The sequence below is a fragment of the Rhamphochromis longiceps genome, linkage group LG23 (assembly GCF_057381845.1).
Source record: "Rhamphochromis longiceps isolate RC_006_pf linkage group LG23, R_longiceps_female_GT1.1, whole genome shotgun sequence".
In the NCBI taxonomy this organism is placed as follows: domain Eukaryota; kingdom Metazoa; phylum Chordata; class Actinopteri; order Cichliformes; family Cichlidae; genus Rhamphochromis; species Rhamphochromis longiceps.
In genome coordinates this window covers 28,993,847-29,012,082 of record NC_140578.1, presented here as the reverse complement: position 1 = coordinate 29,012,082, position 18,236 = coordinate 28,993,847, and the positions used below count along the sequence as shown (strand labels likewise).

The 18,236-nt window shown below is 41.1% G+C and overlaps 1 protein-coding gene across 4 annotated transcripts in view; it reads right to left on the bottom strand.

Moving 5' to 3' along the window:
* Positions 1 to 18,236, bottom strand: part of LOC146642331 (FERM, ARHGEF and pleckstrin domain-containing protein 1-like) — a 74,545-nt gene that overhangs the window by 976 nt on the left and 55,333 nt on the right. For 3 of the 4 annotated variants that reach the window (XM_085398707.1, XM_085398710.1, XM_085398709.1), the window contains exons 14-27: positions 14,077 to 14,285; positions 12,431 to 12,520; positions 10,604 to 10,737; positions 8,657 to 8,738; positions 8,481 to 8,542; positions 8,217 to 8,392; positions 8,005 to 8,135; positions 7,818 to 7,886; positions 7,641 to 7,730; positions 5,300 to 5,382; positions 4,773 to 4,885; positions 3,671 to 3,831; positions 2,898 to 3,005; positions 802 to 953 (exon numbers count right to left, since the gene is read on the bottom strand). In XM_085398707.1, the coding sequence (XP_085254833.1) occupies positions 802 to 953; positions 2,898 to 3,005; positions 3,671 to 3,831; positions 4,773 to 4,885; positions 5,300 to 5,382; positions 7,641 to 7,730; positions 7,818 to 7,886; positions 8,005 to 8,135; positions 8,217 to 8,392; positions 8,481 to 8,542; positions 8,657 to 8,738; positions 10,604 to 10,737; positions 12,431 to 12,520; positions 14,077 to 14,285 (1,660 nt within the window). The remainder of the gene's footprint in view (positions 1 to 801; positions 954 to 2,897; positions 3,006 to 3,670; positions 3,832 to 4,772; positions 4,886 to 5,299; positions 5,383 to 7,640; positions 7,731 to 7,817; positions 7,887 to 8,004; positions 8,136 to 8,216; positions 8,393 to 8,480; positions 8,543 to 8,656; positions 8,739 to 10,603; positions 10,738 to 12,430; positions 12,521 to 14,076; positions 14,286 to 18,236) is intronic. The other variant, XM_085398708.1, reaches the window with a different exon arrangement.

Here is an 18,236-nt window from a genome sequence, read left to right as displayed (position 1 = left end):
GAATAGTGTTACTGTTAATATTCACTTTTTAAAATACTTAATGCTTTCCTTACTTGGGTTTGCTCACAAAACGTTCTATTAAAATAATTTAAATATATAATGCAATACAACTTGGTAAATTGAACTAGACAGAAATTGACTTTTACATTTAAAATGAAACAATTTATCTGAATTTCAGAAGAGGGCCCAGACTATAAGCAGTCTCTTTCCTGTAGTTTGTAATTGTTTTTTCTAAACCTGTTTATTGGACCCACACATAGCATGTAGAAATGCCTTTCAGCTGTTCAAGTGTCAGATTAAATTTTAAGCCTTTATTTACAAGTGCTCTTTAAATGAGTGTCACTCTCTTACCATCTGTGCTAGAGAGAAAATCTAAATGTTTCAGAAAGAAGAGAAGATGAGCTTTATATTTAGAACATGATATTCAGTGTATGAACACATATAGTAAATGCATTTCCAAATATTCCTAAAAAAAATTTTTTTCATTTTAATTTTCCAGGCTTTAGATGACACCTGAGACCACTGCATACCCATATGAGTTGCCACTCACAGCTTAGCCACATCCTAAGGCATATTTTGCTTTATTTTCTATTTTACTGTAAAAATGGTGACAATTTAAAAAGTCAGCATCAAGCTGTGGAGTTGTTCTGGACATTAAAAAGATTTAAGGAATTTATCAAACGTTGTAAAAGATGGATGTAGCTTCAGAGAGTCGGATTAAAAAAATAAAAGGATGGTTTAAGTTAAAGCACGTTGTAACTAATTGCATTTCTGTATTTGCCTCTATTACTGTACACCCACCTCTCAAAGGTGTACTCGCTCTCTGATCTGAAGTAGTAGACGTGAGACTTGAAGTGGAGTTTGAAGACGTAGTCCTTGTGGATGTTTTCTGACTCCGATGGGACGGTGACAGAGTAGCCCAGCAGAGGGAGGCTCGCCAGAGGGTAGTCATCCTGCACATGAGTCAGAAGAGGGAAACATCTGTTAATACAACCTCTACTATTAAACTGATCAGAGTAACCGAAACTACATTCTGTGGCTGCGACTGCACAAATTCAATCTAATTCAATCAGTGTTGGGGAGTAACGGAATACATGTACCACCATTACGTATGTAAAATACAAAATATGAGTAACTGTATTCCATTACAGTTACTGTTTAAAAAGGTAGTATTCAGAATACAGTTACTTTGTTGAAATGAATGGATTACACGGTGGTATTTTCCTGTTTCTGTCACCTCTCTATTTTTGGTTTCCACCAAAACACACATTATGAGGCTTCTAATGCCTGGGTCTCAATCTTGCCGCCCATGTCACCTCTACATGCGGCCCGCATAATGCCGTGAAGAAATATTTTTAAAAATTATTCACAAAAATGATTTAATATGAAGGCAATAGGGAGAGTGTTACAGGCACAGCCCTAAAGAATGTAGCCTCATGGGCAGTGTAGTCCGTGCTGCAGGGAGAATGAGCTGCCATACCTGTTATGTGTCTGTGAGCGCGAGGGAGGGAGAAAAAAAGTTGAAAAGTACGAGTTGTCACCGAGCAGAAACGGGAACTGGAAGCATGCAAACATAATAATAACCACTGCAGCCAAAAAGAGTGCCTGACAAGCCCAGTTGTAAGTAAGTTATTAAGACTCGACTGTACACTGTATTCGTGTTTCCGAAACAATAAGTTTCCTTTTGGAGCAGCCTTTCAACGCCTCTCTCTGGCTCTCGCTAGCAAAGTGGACCCAGACAACAAAGTAAAGCTAGTTTTCGGCTACAAGCCCGACATATAAGCCAGAGGTCCCTTTACTACGGTTTGGAGCCGCGGACCTGTTTTATATACGCGCAGAATAGTTTTCTATACAAGATCGCTGCAAAGAGTGCAGCCTTACCTAATGTCCACCTACTGTTACTCATTTATATTAAGATTTAAACATCTAGTTTGTTTTAGTATGGCGAATAACCTTCAGTAAAAGTAATAAATCACACAGAAATAGTACATTCATGTAGTTGTGAAAAACATGATAATATATTAAGTAACCACAAGTATTCAGAATACCTTATTATTATTGAGTAACGTAACGGAATACGTTACAAAATACATTTTTGGGGCATGTATTCTGTAATCTGTAGTGGAATACATTTTAAAAGTAACGTCTTGATGCATTCTCAAATATCCAGGAAAGTAAATCTCCAAAAGTTGATTCTGTTCATCTGGACGTAGCGTTTTGTGGGAGAAACGTTTCATCACTCATCCAAGTGTCTCAGCTGACTGCAGGTTTCCCCAAATCTTATAAACAGAACATTTGCATAATGACTGAAACCAGCCCACTGAAGGAACAATGGGCTGGGAGGTCAATCAGTCAGTCAATCATAATTATGCAAATTCTCATGACCATTGATCAACAACCACTGACCCCTCCTGAATCGAGGAGGGGGCCTAAGGGTACATCTTTCGCCATCTTACAATGCTGTGATTGCAGCCATTCCCCAACTCTCTGTGAATGGTACTCATGGCCATTGATCAGTGGTCTTTGATCAGTGGGTTTGGTCAGTGGTTGTTGATCAATGGTCATGAGAATTTGCATAATTATGATTAAGGAACTGACCTCCCAGCCCATCGTTCCCTCAGTGGGCTGGTTTTCAGTCATTATGCAAATGTTCTGTTTATAAGATTTGGGGAAACCTGCAGTCAGCTGAGACACTTGGATGAGTGATGAAATGTTTCTCCCACAAAACGCTACGTCCAGATGAACAGAATCAACTTTTGGAGGTTTTAAAAGTAACCTTCCCGACACTGAATTCAATAAATTTTAAAGACACTATCAGCTTCCCACTTTGAATTATCAAGTCAAACCATTCCTGCGTATTTGCACTGTAACTGCCAGTGTTTTCCTTCTCGTCTTACCTGGTGTGACTTGTAGAAAAACAGACTGAAGTTGGTGAAAACCACCCAGAGTTTCTGCCAGCCATTGCTGTTCTTAAACTTCCTTAGCAGGTTACCTGAGAGCTGGTTCTGCGAAGGCGACAGAAGAAAGGAGAGAGCAAAAAGCAAATGGATAAAACAATCAATGATGCAACACAGTGTTAGTCTAACTGGATGTTAAAACGGAGGAGATTATGGGAAAGAGAAAGCCATCAGGTCCTGTCAATGTAATATACTCATGTTGAAATTTAGCGTGAGCATCAGTAGTGCAAAAAAAATGCATAAATATTTGCGAATTTTAGGAAAAAATATTTATTATAAGAGTCATTTATTAATTTATTTCTGATTTGTATAGCTAAACACGTTTGCAGCTGTTGCAGTACCTCTCTAATCCAGCTGGTGTCGCTAAAAGACAGGCTGTGTTTTCTGTACCAGCAAACCAGCAAAGCAAGAGATGAAGTCTGCTGAGGGGCCTCATCAACTCACTGGCCGCACTACTGATGGCCTCTACCAATGTTAGTGCACACAGATGCAGAAATAGAGATACAGATGGACACCGATGGAGAAAGACAAAAACACAGATATGAGCAGAAAGAAAAGACACAAAGGACATCGGGGCAATGGTTCTTTGAGCAAGAAGAAGAAGACAGAACAGCGGTAAACAAGTGGGACACAAACAGGCAGCTGGACTCCAAAGACAGAGGTGGGAAGGAAAAACAGGGAATGTGGCAGGAGAAGACGGGCATTAGTGGTACCTCCACAGCTATGCTAAAGTCCACCATGGAAACGCTGGTGTTGCGATGCCAGCAGACATGCACGGTGGTGTTACCGCGATGACCCTGGCGCTCCAGGGACGAGCGCGAGCCGCCAAGCTCGTCCTCAGACTCCTGCTCGCCTCCTCCGTCCTCTGAGAGCTCTGCAAAAAACAGGCAGATGAAAACGAGGGTGGTTAGCAGGAGAGAACTTCACTCTGAACAGATGCATTATGAGTTCTTCATTCATTCATGCTCCATGCAATTATAAACCATTAATTATTTTTACAAAGTGAAAACACCTGTTAGAGCAACCACGCTCAGATTGGACTTTACCACAAATATACTCATTTGTGTACAAATCAGGGTCACAGAGGGGTTGAAGCGTATCCCAGCTAAGACACAGAGCCAGACAGTCATTCACACTCCCGTTCCTATCTATGGATAGATTAGAATAACCTTTTAACCTAACATCCATGTCCATGGGCTTTGGTAGTGGGCTCAAAAAACATGAGAACAAAGCCCTTTTATCGTGGGAATCTTTCAGCATCAAAACAATTTCAATAAAGTTTCATTTTTTTAAAAAAAGGAAAAGAGAAAGAGAAAGAGAAAGAAGCCCTCTTTTGTTGTCACTTGTAAGGCAATACTCTTTAACCGCTTGAGTTAAAAATGAACATGACATGTGGACTCCAATGACAAACAATGCAGGGTGTCAAACCAAACAGGTCAACGGGAGGAGGCCTTATTGAATAGCTTGACGGATACAACAGGATGAGTAAAGTCAGGGATACCTCGGGTCTGCACCTACATATATCAGGTAACATTAAAAATACGATGAAGCGACCACCTGGACCTGAGTATATTCATGGGGTGCTGAAAGCTGCGGAGGAGGACTGTGCAGTAGTGTCTAACAGGTAAGGGTTGATCTATTTTAAAAAGGCCTATAGAAAAAAGCCTCATAAAGAAGTGTAGACATGTGGTTAATGATTGATCTTATTGATTTTCTGGTTCCCACAGTCCTGACAGATGTGATGATGATGTGGTGTTTGGGCAGGGAGAAGAATCAATTTAACGTTTAGCGTTAAACCAACAGTAGATGACTTACTGTTGTCAGAGAGGCTGGTAGAGAGCAGGTCATTGTTTAAGCTGCTACTCTGCTCTGCCAGGTCGATGGCCATCCTGATGTCCTCCACCCAGCGCTCCATCTCTGATGTACAGCTGGACACAGCAGGAAGTAGACATGTTAAAATAAACAAGTGATAGGGCATCTCTAACTTCAACAGCTGAGCATATCGGTTTGGAAAAAAGGCAGAAAATGAGAAGCCTTCATGAAGGGAAATGCATATTATTAAGTCTGCTTCACATGAAACTGCCACTTTACAGCCAGATAAAACTTTTTAATCAGTGACTGAGTAAGTGACTGGAAACTAGGTCACGCAGTCCAGTTTAATTTGAGGATAAGCAAACTTTAACGAGGCTGCCCTCTATTAATTTAATACAGACCAGCTGTTTTTCCTCTTCCATTCACAATGCACGGTTTGTATTTTTATTCCCCTTTTATTCCTGTCTGCGATTTCTTTGCTTTCATTTTCAGATATCTACAAGCATCTTTGCATGTGTGTTAATGAATACCTGGCTGCCACCACCACAGACTGCCGCTGCCCGAACAAGGTGAACGAATGAGGGACTCCCCACTCCTCCTCGCTTTCTCTGATCTGCGGGAATAACATAATGTCATCATTTAATGTCATAATAACATAATTTCTGTTTACCTAACTACTGCTTTAGTACTTTGGCCATTTCAAAGGTTTCTATGAAATATTAGTTCCTCAGTCAGTAATAACAATAACAACAATAATAATAATAATAATTATTATAATAATAATAATTATTATTATTATTTATTCTCTGTAGAAAAATTTAGCGGATGCAAAATTATGTTTAAGCACATTTAATGTGACAGAGTAAAAATAAATAAATTAAAAAACACAAAAATATGTTTATATAGAAAGAACAGATTGTATTTATAATATGATGTTCATTTATCTTTTTGACCTCATAAACAACACACACTATACTAATTATACTTGACTGTAGGGAGCACGTCTGTAGTTACTCATTTATAAAATTATATAATTCACTGACAATTCCTAAACAGAAGGCTCAAGAAGGTGCTTTTGAAATAACATATTTTTTAAAGATATAAACAACTTCCATCCATCCATCTTCATCCGCTTTATCTGAGGCCGGGTCGCGGGGCAGCAGCCTAAGCAAAGAGGCCCAGACCTCCCTCTCCCCAGCCACCTCCTCCAGCTTGTCCGGGGGAATACCAAGGCGTTCCAAGGCCAGCCGAGAGATATAATCTCTCCAGCGTGTCCTGGATCCACCCCGGGGCCTCCTCCCGGTGGGACATGCCTGGAACACCTCACCCAGGAGGCGCCCAGGGGGCATCCTTGTCAGATGCCCGAACCACCTCAGCTGGCTCCTTTCGATGTGGAGCAGCAGCTGCTCTACTCTGAGCCCCTCCCGGATGGCCGAACTTCTCACCCTATCTCTAAGGGAGAGGCCAGCCACCCTTCGGAGGAAGCTCATTTCTGCCGCTTGTATCCGCGATCTCGTTCTTTCGGTCACTACCCACAGCTCGTGGCCATAGGTGAGGGTAGGGACGTAGATCGACCGGTAAATTGAGAGCTTCGCTTTTACACTCAGCTCCCTCTTCACCACGACGGACCGGTGCAGCGTCCACATTACTGCAGCTGCAGCCCCAATCCGTCTGTCGATCTCCGGCTCCCTTCTCCCATCACTCGCGAACAAGACCCCGAGATACTTGAACTCCTCCACTTGGGGCAGGAACTCATCCCCGACCCGGAGTGGGCACTCCACCCTTTTCCCACCTGAGAACCATGGCCTCAGATTTGGAGGTGCTGATCCTCATTCCCGCTGCTTCACACTCGGCTGCGAACCGTTCCAGTGCGAGCTGGAGGCCCTCACCCGATGAAGCCAACAGAACCACATCATCTGCAAAAATCAGAGATGAGATTCTGAGGCCACCAAAGCAAAAGCCCTCCGCCACTTGGCTGCGCCTAGAAATCCTGTCCATAAAAATTATGAACAGAACCGGTGACAAAGGGCAGCCCTGGCGGAGCCCATCACCCACCGGGAACGAGTCCGACTTATTGCCGGCAATGCGAACCAAGCTCTTGCAACGGTTGTATAGGGATCGAATGGCCCGTAGCAATGGGCCAGACACCCCACACTCCCGCAACACCTCCCACAGGACACCCCGAGGGACACGGTCGAATGCCTTCTCCAAGTCCACAAAACACATGTAGACTGGTTGGGCAAACTCCCATGCACCCTCAAGTATCCTGGAGAGGATAAAGAGCTGGTCCAGTGTTCCGTGACCAGGACGAAAACCGCATTGTTCCTCCTGTATCCGAGGTTCGACTAGCGGACGAACTCTCCTTTCCAGCACCCTGGCATAGACTTTCCCAGGGAGGCTGAGGAGTGTGATCCCCCTGTAGTTGGAACACACCCTCCGGTCCCCCTTCTTAAAAGTTGGGGACCACCACCCTGGTCTGCCAGTCCAGGGGTACTGCCCCTGATTTCCACGCAACATTGTAGAGGCGTGTCAGCCAGGACAGCCCTACAACGTCCAGAGCCTTCAGGAACTCGGGGCGGACCTCATCAACACCAGGGGCTCTGCCACCAAGGAGTTGTTTAACTGCCTCAGTGACCTCGCCCCCGGAAATTGGCGGGTCAGTCCCCTCACCCCCAGACTCTGCTTCCTCCTCGGAAGACGTGTCAGTGGGATAAACAACTTGTAACCCTAAAATGTAACATTTCCATAGAACGAGCCAGATGGAAAACAAAACAATTTAAAAATCTGAAAAACCTTTCGTAAGGAAAAGAAACTGCTTTGATAAGATAAGTGTGTTTTGTGTGTGTGTGTGTGTGTGTTTTGATTATGTACCGTCATGCCATAGAGAGGCAGCTGGCCGTGAACCTTAAACTGGTTGGATGGAGTCATGCCTCGACTGGTGTACACCAAACAATCACTAAACTGGAAAGAAAAAAAAGAGTGAAGAGCTTTGTTTAGAGGTATTATAGATGCTTTGTTTTTTTAGTAGAAACCAGCATAAAGTCTCACCAGGAAGAACATCCTCTGCTGAAGGCCCTTTCCAGAGAGTTTGCTGAGGCAACCGAGCCTGATGAACTCCTGTAAGTGAAACAGAATCACACCGACAATGTGACAACAGGACGGCAGAGCAAGGAAGTGAAAACTCTACAAATGTCCAGGATGAATCTAGACTAGCTGAATTATTAAAGAGCCGCACCCTTCCAGGGCTGATGAGGTCTTCGACGCCGGTCAGATCCTTCTTCAGTTCTATAAGCTTCTGGAAGTTCTCCATCTTCATCATGATTCCCTGAAGCTGCAACACCATCTCCGAGATGTCCGCCAGGGCAGCTGGAGGAGACAGATTTATTTTCATATATAGAAAGAAAATACACACATGAGCGGAAAGGGTAGGTGTGGGGGACTGTGTACCTCTACAGTCCCTGAAGTCATCATGTGTGGGCGGGTAGTGCTTGCAGAGCCTCTCCAGGATAAGTTTGTAGTGCAGCAGGCGGTGAAGAGGCCTGAGGAGGAAGATGTTGAGGGGCAGGTAGCAAACCCGTTGCTGCTCGAAGTCTCGACATAAAGTCTCCACCTTCCGACTGGACCTGATAGTCACAGGGATGAAGTTTCTCTTTAGGACATCCTGTTTTGATTTGAACAACTTGTCTGCATGCTCACTGTTTTGCCACCCACCGACAGGCCCGCTCCAGTTCTACCAGGCACTCTGAATGTTTCTGGAGATGAATCGTCAACTGCTGCAGATGCGGAAAGAGATGAAACCAAGATAAGAGACAGAAATTAAAAGTTAAAAATTAAAATGCACCTTATTTTATGAAATTAATGATCCAGAGTCAAGTATGGAGATTTACCCTGAGACCCTGAATGTTCTTGAGTAAAACGTCACCAATTCGCTGATAGTCTCCTTTAATGTGGGCGTTAGATCGGCCCTCCCTGAAGAGAGATTAAGACGTGCGTTAATGTGCAGGAGCACAGATTCACCAGTAGGTGTCAGCTCAAAACATCTTACACAAGTGTGGAAAAGTCTTCATTCAACTCCCACAGCCCCATTCATCTCACCAGTGTGTGTAAGTGTGTGTGAGTGTGTATGTGTGCTCCTGCCTGTCATTACAGAGATAACACAAAACAGATTCTGACAGCAGGGAAAGTGAGGAATTTCAGGTATTTGCACGAACACAGACTTTTTCATACCACATTATGTCAAGTGAAGGAAAAAATTTCCAACAAAGCCATTTAGCCATCTCAGATTCAGGAAAATGAAAATGTAATCAGTTCAAATAATTCCTTGGGTTACTAAAAGAAAATCTAGGCTGAATATGACTATGAAACATGACTAGAACTGCTTGGAAACAAAGCAGCACACAGAGACGAACTACAGCAGAAGGGATTCATTTTTCCTGATCCTACATCAGCACCAAGATTAATCTGGTGTTAAAATGCTTCCCATTTTTTTGGACTTGTTTTGATTACATGAACTAATCCTGCTTAATTGCACTGTGGAAAATGTTCTACACATTTGAATTAACCCTTGTATGGTGTTCGGGTCTGTGAGACCCGTGTTCAGTTTTTTTCAAAAGAAAAATTAAACAATTAATTATTTTTTCACGTGTAAATGTGTTGTGTCTTTCCACTCACTCCACTTGATTATAACTGATTTATTTATAACATTTTATATAAAAGAAAAACGAGAAGCACATTAATTCATAAATGTGATCTAACAAAGGTAAAGGGAAAAAATTAACCATGTTTGCTGTTCATATGTCTTGTAATTGGGATGAAGTAAACATCTGTTGAGTAATTTAACATAAAATTGTTTGATAGTGTTAATTTGGAAAGCCAAAACTCTAGCGGGTCCACCAGACCCATGAACACTGGCTGAGTAACAAAAATACGAAAACCACACAAGGGTTAAACATAAAAATAGGAAGGAATTAATTTGTGACCATTTTTAGTTTGTAACATTTTTCTATTTTTATTCTTTTTCCTCTGTTAAAAATGGGGCCTATTATTCTTTACCTTATATAATGTTGTATACATACTGTTGTTTAAATAAGGATTACTAAACCCTATGAGCCCAATGCTCTGTTTGAGACAGCCTTTTCCACTCTTGGATGTAGATGATATCATACAGAGCCAAGACTGAAGCTGTGTTCGCACCGGAGATGGTTCGCTTGTTTTGCATCATTTTGAAGCTGAAGGCCAGTTGCTTGATGACATTGCAGGCTCTGATTGCCTTTACGATAAGATTCATATGTCATTTTTAATAGTCTTCTTCACTCTGATTGGTAGTGGCTTCAGTCAGTCATGTAGAAGTTGACAAAGTTAGTTTCAGGTCTCGCCTGCTTCCCGTCACCAGCGGTTATTAAACATGTAGTCATCTGAAATAATAGAAACTCATTCACTTTCTGCGGTCACCACATCACTGCGAATCAGTTCCAGTGTGGATGCGCTGTCTGTGAGCACAGAAGCCCCACCCACCTCCTCTGTTCAGTCTAAGAGGGGCAGCCAATCATATGAAAGTAGGGGGAGAGGAGTTAAAACACCTTCTTTCAGTCAGAGCCAGCCCCAGGTTAAGATAAATACAGATTATTTTGAACCGTGGATCATGCAAAGCTACTTTTCCAGAGTAGGCTGAATAAAATTATAGAGCTGAAAATGAAAAAAACAAATACAACTTTAATTCAAGCCCTTTTTTAAACATAATAAACATACAGTAAAAATAAATAATTTTAAACCTCATCTGTAAATTTCTGAAAAACAAAAAAAACTTTTCTGAATGGAAACAGATGGACACTGACCACTGCGCCAGCCGCTGCTCTGTCTCTTTGAGGAATCCCTGATGAAACTTGTACACCGGATCATAGTTGGCAGAGATCAGGCTCTTAACAGAGTCTGGGAAAGCCTCGTCTTTCCCCACAGCGCTGTGGAAGGACTAGAAAATTGACAAACAATGTGGACATGTGGAAAAAGAAGAAAATGCAGATCACATTTTATCTTTTACTATATACATATATTTTTTAAATTGTATTTCCATATCGGATACTTCGGCACATAATGAGTGCCTTTTCTGCTCCTCACAAGTAAGTGAACAAAACATTCAGAAGGAATAAAAATAATGAGAATGTAACTCCTACTCATCCACAACTCCCCCAGATTACTGGCAGAGATTGGAAGGACACATCCAGTATGAGGTCCCACACATTACTGGTAGGATCCAGGATGAGGGATTGGACATGATAACAGAAATCCATCAGACACACATAAATGTGCTCAGGGCCCCGTGTGAGCGCACCACGACCCCTGACACAGAGGTGTTATATTCCCCGCTGTAGTAAATCACACAGGATCTGAGAGCTCGAGCAGACAGGCGGCAGTCCAGCAGTTTCACAGACAGACTCGCCCGGAAAGAACACGAGTGACACGAGATTTAAAAAAGAAAAAAGAAGAGAAAAAGATGGGTGGGTGTGGGATCCCAGGCATGAGCTGTACCAGCAAAGGAAAATGTTTAAGAGGTTTTAAAAAAGCACCCGCGCATGCCTTCTTTCCACATCAAAGAGGCTGGAAACTACTACTGTGAAGAAAAACAGCTGAGAAAGGAAAAAGTAGGAACAGAGGCGTTTTCCAATCCACAGCGAGGTCAGAGGTCACCGTCAGTGTCTCAGTATTAAGGAGACAGGTCTTTAGCAAGCAGGTGCTGAACCTGTGTTTCTGCATTGGTGGTCTTTACTCATCATAACCCCGCCTATCACATTTCCTTTTTTTTTCTTTTCTCGAAAGCAGTTGCGACAGACAGTAAAAGTGAGTCATATAAAAGCAAAGACTGAGTCTGACCCACATTAAGCTGCACTTTCATCCCACACGCTGTTTTTATAAATGCAGAGTGGGGTTTTTTTCTGTCTTGACTTCAGCGGTTTTACTTGTAAACTAAAAGAGCCTGAAGCTAATTAGTCTGTCCAAGCTATGTAACAGCAAAAAGATACAAGTCTGCTCACTTACAAGGAAGAGAGTTGTAGCATATGCACTGCACTGAATGCATTTTCATCTCTGTCCTGCATGAGAAAAGTGCTCATAAACTTCAGCCTTCAGTCGGGGGCCAAACTAAAGGCACATAAAAGCCTTTTTCTGGGATGTGAATAAAAAAAGAGAAGTAAGACTGGAACTGTGTGCTGGAACTAATGTAATATTAATGTTGCATTACTGAGAACAAACACTGTGAGATTTGTGAGTTTGGTTCAGACTTGAGCCTTTACTTTCCCTTTGGGGCCTCTTTTTCTAATATATAGCTGTAAAAAACACCAACGCTTGCATCTCGAATTCAGCACGTTGTGCGGTGCAAACCAACCCTGACTCACTGTTCCAGCACATGAGCTTTTAAAAAGATTAATTTTGGTACACTGTCCCAAAATTAGACTTCTAAACCAACAGTTTTGACTCATTATTCCGGTATTATTCTAAAGAAACCAGCCTTGGCTCACGGTATGCTTTTGGACCCCACTGGCTCTTGGTCCTGCCACTTTCAGTCTAATCCAGATGGTATTGGCCTCACAGTGTGAAGGGAAGAGATAACAGATTGGACACAAGAGACTGGACAATACATGGAGACAAAGAGGCACCACTATCTTTACCTCTGTGATAACCTGCAGGTCATTGAGGTAGGTCCGCTCTGTGGTCAATAGTTCCTTGGCTATAAAGTAAGCCTTGTCTGTGGGAAACTTCTAGACAGAAACAAAAAGAAGCAAATCAATCTGTTTATATATATTTTTATCTCATCTTCTACAGAAAGAAGTCTGCACATTTTATGTTGCGAAAGACCAGCAGTTCAGTTCTTGTTATTAATTTGGATGAATTCCCCCAATTAATAATTTCTTTGTCTCACCAAATTACAGTAACGTGCAAAAGTCTTCAGCCAACCTTATTTCTTTGCATTTTGCTAGAAAAATTGGAAATAGCTGCATTGATTCATTTATTTGGCCCTTGAAGTTACTTTTTTGTTAGGGAGGATTTGTTTGTTGTTGAGTCCAATGTTAAAATAAGTTCTTTAAAAAGCCAAAAAAAATGCTGCTCGTGAAACATTTTTCACTAGCAGTCAAAAACTAATGTGCACACTTACGTCTGCATTTTTTTTTAATATAAACAAAATTATAGCGGACGTGCTGCCACATGTCTGGTCAGAAAGAGAGAACCAATTTGTTTATTTGGTAGTTCAATGAAAGACTTCTGTTAGTTAAGAGTGAGAAAACAAATTTGCAGTTTTGTATTGTTATACAATATTTGTATTACTTGAACACTGAAGCGGCCCTCCAGTGCCAGCAGTGGCCCACAGCTCATTTAAGTTTGAGACCCCTGCTGTGGACACTCACAGCACACTAATGACCTCCTCCATACATACCGACAATGATTTGAATGAAAACTTTCACATTTGGATTTGTCACTCCTTCAGACCTGATGTCACTGTTTTTCATTCCAGTTCTTCTGTAATGTGGAATACCTCAGCACTCCTACCCCCACCCCTTTCTTTCCTTAAGATTGGCTTCTTGACAGCCAGTCTTTCACTGAGACCATTTCTGATGAGGTTTCAGTGAACAGTCGATGAATCGACCTTTGGGTCCAGATGCATCTCTCAGGTCCTGAGTCAGGTCTTTGCTTTAGTTTTCCTGCTTCTTAAGGACAAGACTTTCAGATATAGTTCATCTGCAACAAGGTCTTGTTTTGTTTTTTTCAGGTATGCCACTTCTTATTTTGTCCACTACTTGTCCAGTTTCTTCATATCTCCATGTGTATATGTGACAGGCTGTACCAACAAAACAAGTTCTTTGTTACTTCGTGTTTTTTTTCCTGTCTGTTTTGTGTAAACACAACACAGGGTCATAACTTGATTTGACCATATTAATGCTTCAGTGATTCATAGGTCAGTGTTAACAAACAAATCATTCCTATGAAAATGGTCAGGCGAAAGAACTGGATTGAAATGAGTGAAAAAGTCACCAAGACTTTTGAAAGGACTTAAGAAAGCCTGGAAAACTATTGCTCAAGCACACTTACAAAAATTACAAGAATCTCTGGCTGCTTGAATCAAAATATAAAGAAAAGAGGAGTGGCTAAAGGCTTTGCACATTTGTCTGAGTCACAGCATTGTTTTTTCCAAGTACTGAAAGACTTGGGTGTTCACAACTTCTTAGTCCAGACTAAATTCCTTTGAAGTCCTTCTGGGGGCCAATTCAGTGACTACAAGAAATTTCCCCATCCACCTTCTTACTCTCTGTATACCCACCTTCCTCCTCGCCTCGTCTTCCTCATCGTTGCGAACATATCCCGCTTCGGTAAGCAGCGGGCTGGTAAGTGGGGATAACGGCTGGATTTCAGCACTCTGTTCAGCACCCAGGACCCCAGTCCTTCCCATTCTCTGCCCATTCACAGAGCCGTTCCCATTAACTGCTACATGAGGACCTCCCAACGAAGACTTCTCTGAACCCGGACTTCCTGAGGGGCGAGAAGAAAAGAAGAATATAGAAAGGGGGGAGAAGCGGAGGTTAGGAATAGAACAAAGAGTAAGAGAAGATGACAAGAGAAGATAAGGGACAGTGTTAAATTTGATACAAAGAGAAATTCAGCTTCTACAATGAAATGCACTGCCAACTTGTATTTGTATTTCTTATCATTTAATAGAACTTTTAATCATGACAGAATTATTTATTCTGCCAGACACAGCAGTGAAGCAAAAGGTTTCCAGGCTCACTGCACTGTGCACCTAAAAACATATTTAACAAGAAGAAGAAGAATTGTTCAATAATATTGTCTCCAAATAACTCAATTAAACATAAAACAAGATGATTGGCAATGAATTTCAACACTGGATAATTCTACACAATCAGTTCTAAAGTATGGTCTAAATGAGCACCTCTCATTTAGATCATACTTTAGGACCAAATGCCACTTGACCAAATGCTACTGTCCACTGACTCTATTCTATTTGCATTCACTTATATGAATGTGAATATGATTAAAGCATAGCTAGAAGGGATGGAGAGAAGAAAAACAGACTGTTAGTAAGGAGCCAACCATTAATAAAGGTTATATCAAGGCATTACATAGGCAAATTAAGGGGAAGAATGATGGTGTGCATAGTGGAGGGCTTTGAACATTTCTGCATATTTCATAGTTCATCAGCAAGCTATCTTTTGCTTCAATTTGCCTACATAAACACCAGAAGGACAGTACAAGACTGATCAGTGCCATTAAATTTACAACCATTTATGATTTAAAAAAAGATCACCTAAACTTTGAGATGCTGGAAGCAGTAAAAGTTAGCCACTTTAACTTTTTACTAAAAAGTTTTGATGATGCCTTAAATGGAGCTGTCGTATAACAGGCATATGCTCTGAGTAGTTTAAATCTGCTTCTGGCAGCCCTTTATGAAAATGATGGAAAGGGTAAAAAGATAAGTCTACTTCTCACTAATGTGAGAAACACTACAGATGTTAACTACATGGTAACTACATGGTACTAAGTCGTGACTGTATACTTGCCCAGGTGCAAAGTTTCCACAGAGTCCACTTCTATACACCAAACTGAATCATGGATAAAACCATGGCAACCAATGAGTGCAAGTCTGTGTGTGGGGGGGATGCTATAACAACACTGACAACTATACAGAAGACCACTAAGAAACTACCACAAAAAAACAAACTGAAGCTACAAAACAATAAACGGAGTGGAATCAAGTACAACACTGAAAAAGACAAACAGGCTACGCTACAGACTAACTACCACAACACAAAACACTGGTGGGATCCATGTGACGAGCAGGCGGAGGGTATATAGGTGGGTGTGTGAGGGGCACGGCAGTTCAGCACCTGTTTGTTCTAAAGAAATTCCCAAGTCCCTTTTCTTCTGACAAACGTCATCATTTTTTTGTTTATTGACACTAGTTCACATAATCAGTTACAGTGTTAAAAAGAGAGATTAAAGGGAAAATGGGGGAAGGGGGCCTCAGAGAAGTCACCAAAAAAAGATTCAGAAGGTGCTTAGTGATGAAAATTAAAAAAAAAAAAAAAAAGGACAGGTGCGGAGGAATACAAAGTGTTACAGCAGAGACAGAAAAAACAGTGAGTCAATGCAGCTTTAGTCCATTCAAAATCAGCATGTTAATTTGTAAAGATGCTTATGCAGATCTTTGACTAGAATGGATGCATGTTCAGTATTTATAATTTCAAAGCATGCTACAGTCATTAAAATGAACAAATAAATAGAAAACATGCAAACCCCAACTGCCACCAAGGTCTCCACTTTAACTTTAAAAGAACAGCAAACAAGTGGTTTACACCTTTTAAAAAAAATCATGTAAAAAGAAAAAGATTAAAGGATCAAGTGACGCAGCAGTACCCTTGTATACCATTTTAATAATCTAAATTTAAGAAACACTTTGAAAATATGGTTGCTTTCTTGCTCAGACTTAAATAAGAAGACTGACTATGAACTCAGCTTAAGTTAGCTTAGCTTAGTTAGCAACAAGTGAGAAAATCCCTACAAAACCGCAACCTGTCAAGTTATTTTCTAAACTTTACAGTTGCTAACAAGTGGACTTTGTCACTTTTAGACAGAGATATGGGGTATGTTTTTTGCTAAGCTAAGCTAACTTGCCACTGGCTGTAGCTTCATATTTTCAACATATATAAATCTTTAGCTTTCAGAAAGACATCAAATATTTCCAAAAGTTTCAAACTATTTCGTGATGCAACCTGATATCATCACAGTGTGTATATATATGTATATATAATCGCCAAAAAAAGCTACAAGGTAGTTTACCTTTCATTTTAAATTAATCAGTCAAATTAACCAAATTTGGCTGCAATTAATTCCATAAATAAACAAAATATCAATCAATCAGTCTTTTACTGCATCTACTTTATATTAAAACTACAAAAACAAGCTTCAGTGGAAGTGACTGGCTTCAAGTGCTACTTGTTGACAGGCAGCGAGACTAAAGACAAGCTGGACTCAACCCCAGTATTCCAGTGTATGCATGTGAATAACTTCTCACAATACTCTGACTTTCATACCTTAAAAAATAAAATGCCAATATCTCTCAAAGATATCTTTATTTTTGCACTTGCACTTGCATTATGCTTTAAGCTGAACGTTACTTGTGTCTGTCTACCTTCGCCCTCTCAGTCTCCGTTAAAAGAGCACTGGAGTTGAGTCAGCCTTGTTTTGTCCTCATGCTTGGTGAGGAAACCGCAATGGGTACGAATGGTTTCTAAATATTTAAAAACAAAACAGTGCAGTTGAGAAATCATGAGCAAGGAGCAACAACAACAACAACAATAACAACAACAAAAAAGGGCTATAAACTGCAGTAAGAAGTATCTGAGTCTAGAAGCCTGCAAAGCTATAGGGTTGTTGTTAGGATTGTGTTAAACTGCACCCTCACACATCTGGATCCAGTTTAAGCCCCACGACAGAAACACAGCGTGACACAGGGAGCAAAAACAGAGTTGAGTGACAGAGAGCAGCAACATCCTTCACCTGGTTAACATGCATTTACAGTACAGAAAGTGAAATGGTGAGAAAACAGTGCTGAAAGACTTTTTTTCAACCCCTTGAAATAACAACAACAAAAAAAAGAAGCGAGAACATGCTTAAAAACAAACATTTACAAAGAGTGAATCATGAACATTTGATTCAGGTAGAGGCAGCAGGAAACAAAAGGTCATTCAACCTTGGAAGCTGATAGAATCTTGACAACATTCAGTCCAAATTAAGCCACCTTGTAACTTGAACCCCCGATATCAGCAAAACAGTTCAGCTTCCTGAAACTGAATCTACCAACAGTACTGTTTGTGTTTGCGTTTGTTGTGCTACAATTTAGGTGCAAAAAGACTGTAATATGCAAGAAGAACCAAACCAGAATGAGAATGAGCAAGCTAAGACACTGACTTAATACCATTTAATGCAATTTTTGCTTACTCAGTCCATCTGGATGACAGTGCTGAAACATGACATCTAAACAAAAGCTCCTTGTGTTGATCTTTAAAGTAATTTCAACTCATACTCAACAGGTTGGCTTATTTTTGTACTGATTTAGTTTATGGGACATTCAAACATTTCCTGCATGTCTCAAGAGAAGCCCACACTTTAATTCACTTCAGTTTGATCCAATTCAGCGTGCTGTAGTGGAGCAGCCAATGACAGAGATGGAGATGGGAAGCCTTCACCAGCAGAAAACAGCATCCAGAGAGGTGAAAGATAACAGGGTTACCTCTGTTTGTGGTTGCAGCGCATGCCTGGAGCCAAGCCGAGCAAAGCAGGACGAGGATGGCGGTCGGTGTGTTTGATTACTGCTGATTATGTGCATATAAACCGTGACAGAAAGAGAACGCATAACCATAGAAAGAAATAAAGGCTGAAGAAATCCCCCTAAACCCATCACCA